The sequence below is a fragment of the Equus quagga genome, chromosome 13 (assembly GCF_021613505.1).
Source record: "Equus quagga isolate Etosha38 chromosome 13, UCLA_HA_Equagga_1.0, whole genome shotgun sequence".
NCBI lineage: Eukaryota > Metazoa > Chordata > Mammalia > Perissodactyla > Equidae > Equus > Equus quagga.
Genome location: NC_060279.1, coordinates 67410909 through 67425899, shown reverse-complemented (window position 1 = coordinate 67425899; position 14991 = coordinate 67410909). Strand labels below are relative to the sequence as shown.

Genomic DNA, 14991 nt, shown 5'->3' with positions numbered 1-14991 from the left:
TTCCAAAGTGTGAAGAAAATGGCACTTGATTCCTAACAGTGCCTGTGTTCTTGGGATCTCAGACCTGTTACAGACAATTCCTCTCTAATATTTAACCCATTTCTGAAGTGAAAGGGCATATAGCATACCTTGATTTGGTGGCTCTGAAATCTGACAGGTTGCATAGTATTGTCCCAGTGACATTATTCACATAACAAAGCTAGGGTCAGAATTCATTTCTCCTAATGTCCAATCTGCAACAGCAATAAGTAAAAATAGCCAGAAAGAGTGTGATCTCTAGTCCCTTCCAAAGAGAAGACCTGACCTCACACCATTCCAACCAAGAGGTCCATCAGGGTAGTGGGGAGCCTGGGAGATTAAAGAGAAGGAGCCACACTGGCTTCCTTAGATTCTGACGACCTGTCCATCTCCTCTGGTACTTTAGGTTCTACTTTCCCCTTCCCCATTTTCTATGGTGCCTGCAATTTCTATTTTATAAGAATTGGAGAAGACTACGAAAAGTGTCGTCTCATCAAGGAGAAGCTCAATTATGATTGCACAGGTTCTAAAGTAACTATGGATGGGGAAATCTAGACTAACAATAGTTCAACATTTTAACCAGAGTTGTTAAAAATAAAGAACCTTAGCAGTTACACACAGTGCTGCAGGTCTTTTATCTCCCATGGACATGAGTTCCCTGTCACAGGACAAAAGTGAGCATGCAGGTGGTAAAGGTCATCCAAAGGCCTCATTGTGAATGGAACTTCCCTACTGAAACAACAGTTCATTCTTTTTTTATGGTGAGGAAGATTGGCCCTAAGCTAATATCTGTTGCCAATCTTCCACTTTTTGCTTGAGGAAGACTGCCACTGAGCTAACATCTGTGCCAATCTTCCTCTATTTTGTATGTGGTACGCCACCACAGCATGGCTTGATGAGCACTGTGTAGGTCCACACCCGGGATCCAAACTCACAAACCCTGGGCCACCAAAGTGGAGCACACGAACTTAACCACTATGCCATTGGGTCGGCCCCCAACAGTTCATTCTTAATCAAGAATGGTGGTCACAACCAATGTAGGAACTTAGTCCTGAGCATAAATATATCTGAAATATTGATATATTTTGGCAAAGTCTGAGAATAGTTCCTCAGTATAGGAAAATGATATTACAATCTGATTTGGTTCAATTCCTCATACAAAAGCTGTCTCTAAGGGTTTATGGGAAAATAAATCAGAGACAAGGTAGGGTAATAAGTTAAAATGAAGAGGCCAGTCCTTCAAAGCTGGAGGGAACCAAGGTCAAGGACAAAGAGAGCAAGAATGTATGTTTTGTGTTTACATGAGAAGTGGTTTCCTATCTTGCTAGCGTATAAGGGGTTAATGACAAAAATCACTCAGAGAAGCTTGAAGCTTTGAGAATAACTTGGCAAATTCTCTGCCTTGGAAAGCAAACCATATCTTCAAGACCCAGTGGAGAGCGAGAGCATTCGCTCTGACACAGGGTCTTCCAGGCAAAGTGGAAAGCAGGCCATGCTGGGAATGAACAGGAAGCTGCTGCGGGGAGTCTGACAGGAACTCCCAGCCTAAGTCCTCTTCTACTTTTCTTCCCCTGGAGTAAACAAGGCACGATATACTAAAGAAAATTATCCATAAATAGCACGTGGGCCATGATGCCCCCAACACAGGCCTGAAACAGTCAATCAGAAGCCCCATTTGAAGCAATGATTAAAGAACTGAGGAAAAATCTGCCGCTCTGAATGACAGAACAGGCCCCGAGGAAGACATCTGCAACTAGGTGCAATTGGGAGAAAGCTTCACTTACGCATGACTTCCATGACCCGGTGGCGCAAAAAGGTACGGCTGCTCTGGAGGGCTCCAAAACGTTTCAAGTCCAATTCCCAGACGTTTTCTGAGGGATACCCATGCATCATCCATTCTGCGAGGTACCTGTTTAGATGCGGGGGAAGCTATGGGCCTCAGATGGGATACCCTCAGCACTGTACTAGGAATCAAAAACCAACAGACTCAGAGATCCCATCTTGTCACAGACTGGTTGAGTGATTCTGGGCAATTTCCTTAACTTTTCTGGAAGAAACAAACATGGATCCACCTACTGCTCGCACAAGACCATTATGAGGATTTTAGCTCTGATGATAATATTCCCTAGAAAGTGTTTAAGATATAAGCCACATCTATGAAGAAATAAGACTAAAATAGACACAAAAATATATTCTAATTTATACATCCAATGGTTTTTTTCTATAAAACAGACACCTCAGGAGGTTATAGAGTTATCTGACCACATCTCCTCTGCTCCAAATGTTTCTGGGTAACTCCTCTTCCATAACTTTTTTCAGAGCCATTCTACAAGTCACTCAAGAAAAACGGCCTCATTAAAAAGAAGAAAACTTTTAAAAATAGTGGTAAAATACACATAAAATTAAACTGACCATCTTAACCATTTTCAAGTGTGAAGTTCAGTGGCATCACATCCATTCACACTGTTATATAGCCATCACCACTATCCATCTCCAGAACTCTTTTTCATCGCCCCAAACTGAATTGCTTTATCCATTAAGCAGTCACTCTCCAGTTTCTCCTAACCCCAGCCCCTAGCAACTGCCTTTCTACTGTCTGTCTTTAGGAACTGGACTACTCTAAGTATCTCATATAAGTGAAATCACACAGTATTTGTCTTTTCATGGTTGGTTTATTTCTATTAGAACCTAACTTTCAAATAAAAACTTTATTACTCAGCAGGATCATCTATCTCACCACAACTGGGTGTTTCCAAACTCAAATACCTAGCAAGCTGAGTCTGAGTAAGAAAGACTTACTTTCCAGCTCCTCCGCCAAATGAAAGGCCAGCAGAGTTCATTCCTGCCAGGACAAAGTAGCCTTGTACTGAAGGAGACTCGCCCATGATGCACCTCATGTCTGGTGTGAAGGTCTCAGGGCAATTCACCAACTTCATGATCTCCAGAGTCTCCAGCTGGGGCATCCTACGCAGGAGGGAACTCAACAGGGGCTCTGAGCAATAAAAACAAAACCCAACAGAGTGCTCAGCTTTAGGGAATTCCAAAACTTTAAACTCTTTATACTTTCCTAGTCCCTTTCCTTTCAGAAATTCTCTTGGAAGAGGTTTTCTAAGAAGAGCGAACTAGGTCATTTATCAGAAAGCAGAACCCATGGTGGAATTATGAGACACACCTATGAAGTGCTTGGCATAAAAACTTAGAAAAAAGATACTCTTGAGAAAGGGAAGGAGCTACGGAAGAACCCATAATACATGTGCCTACAGATAAGACTCTCAAAGGGGGGGCCGGCCCCATGGCCGAGTGGTTAAGTTCGCGTGCTCCACTGCGGCAGCCCAGGGTTTCGCCGGTTCGGATCCTGGGCGCAGACATGGCACCGCTCATCAGGCCACACTGAGGCAGTGTCCCACATGTCACAACTAGAAGGACCCAAAACTGAAAAAAAATATACAACTATACTCGAGGGATTTGGGGAGAAAAAGCATGAAAAAAAAAAAAATATCGGCAACAGTTGTGAGCTCAGGTGCCAATCTTTAAAAAAAAGAATCTCAAAGGGAAGATACTTGTGGAAAAGCTCTTAAATGGCACCCAAAGAGAGATACAACGAGACAGGGGTTTCTTAGGTTGGAATAGCTGCAAAAGACAGATCCTCAGCCTGTTTTAAAGTCAGTCCATCATCTAGGAATGGTCCAGTGGGATAGTGGTAATAGATGAAACCAGACTGAAGCCAATTGGTGGGTACATGGGGGTTTCTATTTACTATTCTCTCCACTTTTAAAAGTCTGAAATTTCCCACAATAAAATTTTTCTTAAAAAGTCCATCAAAGGCAGGATGGACACTTCATTATAGACCCTTTCATATCTTTTGAATTTGGAACCATGTGACTATCTTAACTATTCAATAAATAAAATAATTTAAAAATTGAGTAAAAGACTATATTAACAAAACAATTCTGCTTTCTAAAACTTTCTTCAGTCTTATATGAAGTCGTACAGAAAGGTTTCCTCCCAGCCTAAAATTTCAGCAGTGATTTTAGATGAGTAAGTAATAAGCCAGAAGTCCCTTAACCTAGATTTTAGTCCCCTGAATCTGTTACATAGTAACTGCATCCTTAGACCAGGAAAACTCTGTAGACTGCTCTCTGTAACCACCACATGGGGTTGTTACAAAGATCAAATAAGGAACTCCTCCTGAAAACACTTTGAAAAATATAACATCTTAGGTAAATTTAGGGCATTATTGTTATTATGTAGTTCACACACCAAAATGATCCCAGTCTTCCTGTAGATTCTGAATCTCCAGCTGGTTCTTGCCCTCAGTGAAAATTGGTTTCGGGTTCTTCTCAAAGCCCCCAGACAAGATGCCACCCTGCCAGTTCCGAATATAGATTCTTCCGTCAGTATCCACAATAGCTGAGGAAGAGAAATGACAAGGGAGTGGGGAATAGAAGAGAGAAATAGGGTTCAGAGGTAAGCCAGCTTTCTAAATGGAAAGAAAAAGGCAAAACAGAAACACCCATTATAGGCTTCACTAACCAAACAGCATGCAGAGAACAAAGGCATTCGTTAGCTTGAAAACACCCTTGAGGTCATGCAGGAGGATCCTCCCTCTCAGACGTACACTAGAGACTGTTTCTCTGATTACCCCTAACCCAGTTAGTTACCTAAAAGCTTTGACTAGTTCTCACAACCAAACTACCTAACTCTCACTGTGAGATCCTGAGCGCCTAAGCGAAAGGAGGGCTGCGGAGCCCATTCTAGGGATTAAGACCTTCAAAGTGAGGTCAAACCCTCTCCTACGGCGCTCGGGGTCACTGAACAACCTGAGTTTATAGCTTACCCGTGACATTTCTACAAGGCAAGCATTCAAGTCAAAAACTCCAGGTAACATTCCAATATTCTCAATTTAGACCTCTGTTTGGGACTACAATTAGCTTGCAAAAAAACGACAGAAAACTGTTTAAGTGGAATGCCCATTTTAGCCATCCTTTCATAAAGAGTTCTTAAAGAAAAGTTAGAATTGCGTCCACCTCCCTGTAACATGCTCCAGAAAAAACAAGACTCTTTCAGGCGCAGTCTGTCCCCAGCTGAAAGTCTTCCTTCTCAGAAGACAGAACGGGGGCAAGGAAAGAAGATGACAAACAAAGTGCAGGTCCTCACTTGGTGTGTTGCTCTGCAGAGGGGTCTCCAAGGGGCGAGTCAGAAGGTAGAAGTGTTCGCAGGCATGTAACGGGATACTAACCGGCTCCTCGTTGGACAGACCCAGCTCGTATGCCCACTACAAACGGACAGATTTATTTGTGGGTGGGGAGAGGAAGAGAAAGACAAATGAGGAGCTTCAGCCACTTGAAAAGAGTTAATTTCAAGTGGCTTGTGTGTGCTCCTGCTACAACGTCAGGTGTGGGAAGCCAAGTTTCAGCCTGCTGTAGAGTTCAATTTGGATGGGGAACAACACTATACTTTTTAAACCATAAAAATTACTTTTAGATCAAAGGAAGACAGATTTACCAGCTAGTAAAATAAGCTCATGGGGAGCAAATGAGGCCCTTTTAACAAAATGCCTGGCCTCAACTACAAACTCCAAATACCAACCATAAATGAACTTCATATGGCAAAAAGTATTCCTAGGTCACCTTAAGATTCAGAGTGGAAGGCAAGGGACCAATCTGCCTTAAAAGTAGGAGCAGCTTAGTGTTCTGGAAACTGAATCCACGCTCCTGACAATATAGAATAGCCTAATACTTTATGTGCTACGTTGTAGAATGAAATGAAACACCACAAAAAGACCCAACGCCAAGGATTTAGGTCAATGCCCAACTGTTCGCTGGCCTTCCTGATCAGCATAGCACCAATTAACCCAAGGTGGAGGAAGGCAAAGATCACAGGTGCTTCTACTGGAGGGATACAGGTTTCTGATTTGGAGTAGAAGGATTCTGAGTTTTCCAGTCCAAACAGTGTGGTCCCTGACACCTGTTTAGTCCACCACAACATACCAAAAAATCCCAAAGATAAAAGTTAAATAAAAAACCAGTGACCCAGTATTGTTGCTAACCTACCTGACCAGCACAGTTGACAAAATACTGGCATTGGATTTGTCCTTTATCTGTCTCCACGCCAGTAACTTGACCTTTTTTGACTATTACATGAAGAACACTTGTCCGGTCATAGATCTGAACACCTGTTCCAAGGTAAAGAAAGAGTTGATGTGTCCATCCTGATGTTCCACAGCTAAGGCATCTACAGCAGATTCTCAACTCAGAAGAAACACTGAAAAGGCCAGGTCAGTGCTTTAACTTTAAAAAACAAAAAACTCCTAGGAACCACATCCTGAGACTCTGCAAATGGATCGTTTACAAGACTGAAAATAGCAGGCCAATTTAAAAACTGACTTTAGGGGCTGGCCCCATGGCTAGGTGGTTAAGTTCGCATGCTCCAATTCAGCGGCCCAGGGTTTCGCTGGTTCTGATCCTGGGCACAGACATGGCACCGCTCATCAAGCCACGCTGACGTGGCATCCCACATAGGAGATCCAGAAGGACCTACAACTAGAATATACAACTATGTACTAGGGGGCTTTGGGGAGAAGAAGGGAAAAAGAAGATTGGCAACAGATGTTAGCTCAGGTGCCAATCTTTAAAAAAAAACAAAACCATGACTTTAGGACACAATTAAATTCCAGGACTATAAAAGGGGCAGGGAAGAAAAAGTCAAATAGGGCATCTTAAATCCTACTCTACCCACATCATGAATCAGTTCATTCAAAGTGTCTAACACTGTGGACACTGATTAGTTTTCCCTCATTCATTCCAATACTGGGACATGATCCAAGCTGTGGATTAAATCCCCAGGTGTGCTCTAATCTTGGTGCTTCTCGGGTCCTGTGGGGGAAAATATTCCAGTCTGAAGTGCATTAATCAGTACTAATAGCATTTCCTTGGAACTTTAATAAGAACAATGTGGCCCTGAGGAGAAGTATTTAACAGACATTATATGTTAAAACAAAAATTTTAAGAACCAGTGTCCAAAAATGGAAGCTGAGTTGGTGTTATTGTCTACTGTGAGACAGGTTCTTACGTAACTTCTACCTTCCTAACCCAAAACCTGCTTACCATTTTGGGAGGCAGCAGTTGCCAGGGCAAGAGCCACATCGGCGGAGGACACCATTGCATCCTCAGGAACATGCATGGCCCCCACCAGGTCGTGCACATTGAGGAGAGGATGAAGTTCGGCCACTTTCTTGGGGGAGATGATCTCAGAAGGGATGCCTATAACACTGCCACAGAACACAGGGGGACAATGACATTCACTGGCCCTCTGGCAGAGGTCAGTTTGACAGTAAAGTCAAGACAGGCTCCTAGCCTCATACGTACTTCAGCCTTGAGTTGATGCGCTTCAGAGAGATCAGCCGATCCTGAGTTTGGGCCAGAAAGATCGAGCCTGTCCTTACGTAACCTGTAAGAAAAGTCAGCCCAAAATGAGACAGTCCAGGCCAAATATAGGGTGGCAGAGAGGCAAGCCCACTAGATTCTAAGTTAGAAGAACTGTGATGAGTCCAGGGACTGCCACTGGCTATTCTTGAGCAAGTCGATTAGATTCCTCTGAGCATCTGCAGAAAATCTAAAGCACACCGGATGCACTAACACGAAGGTTCCGTTCCCTATCCAGACAGTCTCAGCTCGCAGTTTTGTGAGGATCAAATGAGATTCTAATGTACATAAAATCGCTCCTACAATAAAAGTGAAAGATAGCCTTGCTAAAATATCTTTTGGGGGCAAGGATGCAGCCTAGAATGCGTCTCTGTTCTTTACCTTTTTAGGCAATTTGACTTTTCTCCTCCTAGTTTTGGTGGGAGCGTGACCCTTGGTGAAGGCTACTCACAACATCAGCCCCCAGAAGGCTGGCCCCTCCCCATCCTTCCCCAGTACAGCCAGTGGGCACGTGACCTGAGCTCAGCCAATCAGACCCTCCTGGAATACTGGGTCTTGAGCAAGTAGGTGAATGGCTGGAGGTCACTCATCTCAGGAGCAGCAGCGTCCTGGCCAGGCCATCCCAGACCCGTGTTCCAGCTGAGGAACTGCCGGCTACTCGAGGGGTCCCCACATCCTGGCCTCCATGCTGCCTCCAGCTGGTGGCCTCCTGTCAACTCGAAAGGCCCCCAACAGTCTTCCATCAAACTCCTTTTTGCCCAAGTTAGCCAGAGGTGACACCTGCTGTCTGCAATCAACACACCTGATACAACCATTCTTACACTTGGGGCAATGACAATCCTCCTGAATGCAATTACTCTTAGTTGTTATGAAGAAAAGGCTGAATCAATCAGGTATCTCTTAACAAGGAAGTAGAGTGAGGACAATTTAAATATTTCCTTAATTTCTTTTGAAAGCATCACATACAGGCATACCTCGTTTTATTATGGTTTGCTTTATTGTGCTTCTCAGATATTGCATTTTTTACAAATTGAAGGTCTGTGACAACCCTGCGTCAAGCAAGTCTATCGGTGCCGTTTTTCCAACAGCATTTGCTCACTTCGTGTCTCTGTGTCACGTTTTGGTAATTCTTGAAATATCTCAAACTTTTTCATTATTATATTTTTTATCGTGATTTACGATCAGTGGTCTCTGACATTACTATTGTAATTGTTTTGAGCCGATACAATCCATAAAATGAAAGTTTGATTGGTCTGGATAGAAAATCAAACCAGCCACAACATTCCCTTAAGCCAGACTCTAATCCAGAGCGAGGCCCTAACTCTCTTCAGTTCTGTGAAGGCTGAGAGAGGTGAGGAGGCTGCAGAAGAAATGTCTGAAGCTGGCAGAGGATGGTTATGAGGTCTAAGGAAAGAAGCCGTCTCCCGACACAGACGTGCAGGTGAAGGAGCGGGTGCTGGTGGAGAAGCTGCAGCGAGTTATCCAGAAGATCCAGCTAAGGTAATTAATGGAGGAGGCCACACCAAACAGCAGATTTTCAATGCAGATGAAACAGCCGTACACTGAAGAAGATGCCATCTAGGACTTTCACAGCTACAGAGGAGAAGTCACTGCCTGGCTTCAAAGGACAGGTTGACTCTCTTGTTAGGGGTTAATGCAGCTGGTGACTTTCAGTTGAAGCTGATGCTCATTTACCATTCTGAAAATCCTAGGGCCCTTAAGAATTATGCTAAATCTCCTCTGCCCGTGCTCTATACACGGAACAACAAAGTCTGAATGATAGCACATCTGTTTACAACATGGTTGACTGAATATTCTAAGCCCACTGCTGAGACCTACTGCTCAGAGAAAGAGTCCTTTCAAAATATTGACAATGCACCTGGTCACCCAAGAGCTCTGATGGAGGTGTACAATGAGATTAATGCTGTTTTCATGCCTGCTAACACAACACCCATCCTGCAGACAACAGATCAAGGACTAATTTTGACTTTCAAGTCTTATTATTTAAGACATACATTTTGTAGGGGGCAGCACAGTGGTGTAGTGGTTAAGTTCATGTACTCTGCTTTGGCAGCCCAGGGTTCATGGGTTAGGACCCCATGTGCAGACCTAGGCACCAGTCATCGGGCCATGCTGTGGTGGCATCTCACATACAAAATAGAGGAAGACTGCCACAGATGTTAGCTCAACTACAATCTTCTTCAAGCAAAAAGAGGAAGATTGGCAACAGATCTTGGGTCAGGGCCAGTCTTCCTCACCAAAAAAAAAAAGAAAAGAAAAGAAATACATTTTGTAAGGCTATAGCTGCCATAGACTGTAATTCCTCTGATGGATCTGGGGAAATTAAATTGACAACCTTCTGGAAAGGATTCACCATTCTAGATGCCATTCAGAACATTCATGATTCATGGGAAGAGGTCAAAATATCAACATTAACAGGAGTGTGGAGGAAGTTGATTCCGGCTCTCATGGATGACTTTAAGAGGTTCAAGACTTCAGGGGAAGAAGTAACTGCAGACGTGGTGGAAAGAGCACGAGAACTAGAATTAGAACTGGTGGCTGAAGATGTGACTGAACTGCTGCCATCTCATGATAAAACTGTAACGGATGAGAAGCTGCTTCCTATGGATGAGTAAAAAAAGTGGTTTCCTGAGATGGAATCTCCTCCTGGTGAAGATGCTCTGAAGATAGTTGAAATGACAACAAAGGATTGAGGGTATTACATAAAGTTAGTTGATAAAGTAGCAGCATTTATTTGAGAGGACTGACTCCAATTTGAAAGAAGTTCTGTGGGTAAAATACTATCAAACAGCATTGCATGCTATGGAGAAATCGTTCATGAAAGGAAGAGTCAATTAATGTGGCAAACGTCGCTGCTGTCTAATTTTAAGAAACTGCCAAGGGGGGCGGCCCCATGGCTGAGTGGTTAAGTTTGCGCACTGTGCTTTGGTGGCCCAGGGTTTGCTGGTTTGGATCCGGGGTGTGGACCTACGTACCGCTCATCAAGCCATGCTGTCGTGGCATCCCATATAGAAAAACTAGAATGGCCTACAAATAGGATATACAACTATGTACTGAGGCTTTGGGGGGAAAAGAATACAAAAAGAGGAGGATTGGCAACAGATGTTAGCTCAAGGCCAATCTTCCTCAGCAAAAACAAAAACAAAAACAAAAACCCCCCAAAAAACCCCAAAACTGCCATAGCCACCCTAACCTTCTGCAACCACCACCCTGATCAGCCAGCAGCCATCAACATCAAGGCAAGACCCTCCACCAGCAAAAAGATTATGACTCACTGAAGCCTCAGATGACGGTTAGCATTTTTTACCAATAAAGTACATTTTTTAACTAAAGTATGTTCATTAGTTTTTTAGACATAGGGCTATTGCACTCTTAATAGACTACAATATAGTAAACATAAATTTACATGCACTGGGAAACCAAAAAATTCGTGTGATTCACTTTACTGTGGTACTTGCTTTAGTGTGGTGGTCTGGAACCGAACTCGCAATATCTCCGAGGTATGCCTGTATGCATTTTACTGACATGACAAGAATGTCCCAGTTTAGAGAACTGAAATTTCAGAGGCTTTTTTTTTAACACTAGGAGATATAGCAGACTAGTGCAGTGATCCAGGCCAGTGACTTGTGGCTCATGACTCTGAATTTCACCATCAGACAGACAAAGGGTTCAGAAGTGATTTTCTACTCACTAGCAAAGACTACATCTAGGAGAATACCACTGTATATGAACCTACAGTATCGATCATGTTATCCTATGTTAAATCACGCAGCCCGAAACAGACCTACGTATCCAAACAACATATCATCCATTACCAAGATTAAAAGTCCACTGTTTTGCCCGGATTTCTAAAGTTTGGTCTAACGCAATTCTGACACGTAATTTGCTGACAAACGTTAAGAGCCATAAAACAGAACTTTCACAAGTCAATAAGAAAAAAAGGTGACATAAGACATTAAAAGGCAAGTCAAAGAAGAAATAAAAATGGCCAATAAATCTATGAAATAATGTTTAACTGAAAGAGATGTAAATTAGAATCTGATAACTTTTTCCATCTCTCAGATTAGCAAGAAGTAAACTATCGAAAGCTGAGAAGACTGGAAAGACATACACACTCTCACACACTGACGGTGAGAGGGTACAACCCTTTTGGAGGATGGTCTGGCAATATCTATCACAGTTTAAAATACGCACACCCTTTGCCCAAATTGTCCATCTTCTAGAAATCTATCCTTTATAAATAGCAAGAGAAAATAAAGATATACAGACAAGGACTTTTACTGAATCATTATTTATAAAGAGGAGAAAAACCTATAAATGTCAGGTAATGGGAAAATGGGTAAAAACTATGGAACACACATACTATGGAACATCACTCTGCAGTTATAAAAAATGGAACAGATGTATGTGCTGATTTGGAAAGCAGCCTACAATACCCTTTAACGATTATTAAAAATGTTACTGTATTTGAGGGAAACATGAAATGAACACAAAACAGAGAAATAGGGGCTGGCCCCGTGGCCAAGTGGTTAAGTCCGCACGTTCCGCTACAGGCGGCCCAGTGTTTCGTCAGTTCATATCCTGGGTGCGGACATGGCACCACTCATCTAGCCACGCTGAGGCGGCGTCCCACATGTCACAACTAGAAGGACCCACAACTAAGAATCTACAACTATGTACTGGGGGTCTTTGGGGAGAAAAAGGAAAAAAATAAAATCTTTAAAAAAAAAAAACAACAGAGAAATAATTCCAGATACAAAGAGCACATGATCAATTGTTACACAAATAGCACTGACAAGAAGTAACATATAAATTTGGAGAGACAAGACCCCTGTGGGCTGGATGGTCTGGAATGGACACTGCGTGAAGAACTGATGTATCAGGATATTTAAGGCCGGGCAGGATTTGGACAGCTTGAGAGAAGGAAGCAGGTAGTTATTGTCTAACTTTGAAAACATAAGCCAGTATATTGGGTCAGTTCAAAGAGAGGAGCCCTGGAGCTGAACACTATGACTTGTCAGTTGAATTTCAATTCCAGGTAAGTCAGTGGTTCTCAGGCCCACCTGCACATTAAGAATCACCTGGGGAGTTTTAAAAAGTTACATGGGCCTGACCCCGCCGATTCTGATTCCATGGGTCTGGGGTGCAGCCTGGACACAGGTAATTGCAATGTGCAATGATTCTTTCTCAAGCCTGGAGGCACATCAGCTGAGAAGCTTCAAAATTATACATGCCCAAGGCCACACCCCAAACCAACAAACTGAACTATGAACTAGAATCTTTGAAGATGGGGTCCCTGCACCAGGACTTTTTATTTTTTTAAAGATTTTATTTTTTCCTTTTCTCCCCAAAGCCCCCCGGTACATAGTTGTATATTCTTCATTGTGGGTCCTTCTAGTTGTGGCATGTGGGACGCTGCCTCAGCGTGGTTTGATGAGCAGTGCCATGTCTGCACCCAGGATTCGAACCAACGAAACACTGGGCCGCCTGCAGCAGAGCGCGTGAACTTAACCACTCAGCCACGGGGCCAGTCCCACCAGGACTTTTTAAAAGCTCCCTAGGTGATTTTTTTGGGGGGGAGGTAACTTTTCATTATAATTCCAAACTTAGGGACAAGTTAGAAGGCCAGTACAAAGAGCTCCTGACACTCTTTACTGGGAATCACCAATTGTTTGCATTTTGCCTTCTTTATCATTCATATTCTCCCTTCCTCCCTCTCTCCAAATACAGACTTTTTTTTTCCTGAAGCATTTGAGAGGGAGTTGCAGACACTGTGCCCTTATTCTTAACTACTTCAGTGTGCATTTCCCAAGAACAAAAACATTCTCTTATAGAATCACAGTAATCAAAATCAGTGAATCAACACTGATACAACACTAATATCTAATCCAGAGTCCATACTCAAATTTCCTACATTAATTGTCCTACTGATGTCCTTTACAGCTCTTTGTGCCTTCAGCCCAGGATCTAATGCAGGGTCTGGAACCGCATCTAGTTGTCATGTCTCTCGAGTCTTCTTCAATCCGGAGCAATTCCTTTCTTTCTCTTCTTGACCTTGATATTTTTGAAGAGTCCAAGTCAGGTGTTTTGCAGAACACCTCTCACTTTGGATTTGTCTGACAGTTCCTCACCATCAGAAGCAGGGTATGCATTTTTGGCAGGAATACTCCAGAAATGATGCTGTTTCCTTCTGTAATGACCGCCTGTCCCACTATCGGTGACGTTAACTGTGATCACATCCTTAAAGTGGTGTCTGCCATGTTTCTCCACTGTAAAGTTACTATTTTTCCTTTTGTAATCAACAAGTAACTTGTTGGAAGATACTTTTAGACTATTTAAACATCCTGTTTCCTCCTTAATTTCATCCAGTAGTGACGGCATCAATTGGAAATTCTTGCCTGAAATAATTATTACTATGATGGAGGCCAAATGGTGATTTTCTAATTCCATCATTCCTTCACATTTATTAGGTGGCATTCCTCACTAAGGTACAGTTTTCCCTCCTTCTCAATTTATTGTTGTACTTACTTTATCAATATGGATTCCTATTTCACACAATGGGTTATAATCCATTGCTCTCATTTATTTTCTTGCTCAAATTATCCCAGATTTGACGAGGAGTCAGTTCAAACTGGCTCCTGTGTCCTTGGACATGTCTCCATCATTTTGGGACCATTTCCTTACTTTCTGGCACAGTAAGAAGTTCCAGGCTCACTATTTGCACTTTCCCAGCCTCAGCCAGGAATCAGTCCTTTTTTCAAGAAGCTCTGAAGCTTCCAGTTAGGTAAGAATGTCTTTTGAAACCAAGATCTGGGCACTAGGTGTGCTCATGCTACGGGGATGCCATTGCCTCTGAGCCCTCTCAGCTGACAAAGCTGGAAATTGGCCCCTTGGGGCTTTTCACTCTTCCTAAAATCCATGACTTGATACTGACAACACCTTCAATCCCAATCCCACACCCAGGAGTCATTCTAGTGATCCTCCTTTCCACATTTGCAACTCCTTCTCCAACCATGAGAAACCTGGCTCCCTTCATCTTCAATATATTTACTCATTTGCTCAATCCTAGAATACACAGAAAACAGAATTGTGCATACCATTGTGAAAAAGAAAGAAACTTGCTGATTCGAGGTCAAGGTTTGTTCACATTTCTTTTTATCTCTGGACTGAGGGTCCACAGTCAAAGTGCTGTGGTCACAGTCCCCCAGGTGAGTTCTTCCCCCTGTGGGGCAGTTGTGATTCATGGGAACTGCAGCTGGGTTCCTTTATTTCTGGTAGGATTCCACTGGAGGTTCCCCTGCTTGATGATTTATTTTATATCTGAATATACAAACTGTTAACATGGTTCTAAAAGTCAAACTACACAGAGTAAACTCAGAAATATCACTACCCTCTACGGCCCCCCCTGCACCCTGTTTTCCCACTTACCCTGTGAAGGTATTCACCCTCAGGAGTTCCTGCTTTATGTTTCCTGTATTTCCTTGTTTTTTTGCAGAAATAAGTATATACTTACATATTTCTTTATGCT

General features: G+C 42.8%; 1 protein-coding gene across 6 annotated transcripts in view; it reads right to left on the bottom strand.

Annotated features, from left to right (window-relative positions):
* The window catches only part of PDPR (pyruvate dehydrogenase phosphatase regulatory subunit), a 46611-nt gene that overhangs the window by 15466 nt on the left and 16154 nt on the right, over positions 1-14991 (bottom strand). For all 6 annotated transcript variants that reach the window (XM_046680769.1, XM_046680772.1, XM_046680770.1 and 3 more), the window contains 7 exons: positions 7386-7467; positions 7125-7288; positions 6072-6193; positions 5176-5293; positions 4279-4428; positions 2818-3010; positions 1803-1927 (listed from right to left, as the gene is read on the bottom strand). In XM_046680769.1, coding sequence (XP_046536725.1) covers positions 1803-1927; positions 2818-3010; positions 4279-4428; positions 5176-5293; positions 6072-6193; positions 7125-7288; positions 7386-7467 — 954 coding nt within the window. The remainder of the gene's footprint in view (positions 1-1802; positions 1928-2817; positions 3011-4278; positions 4429-5175; positions 5294-6071; positions 6194-7124; positions 7289-7385; positions 7468-14991) is intronic.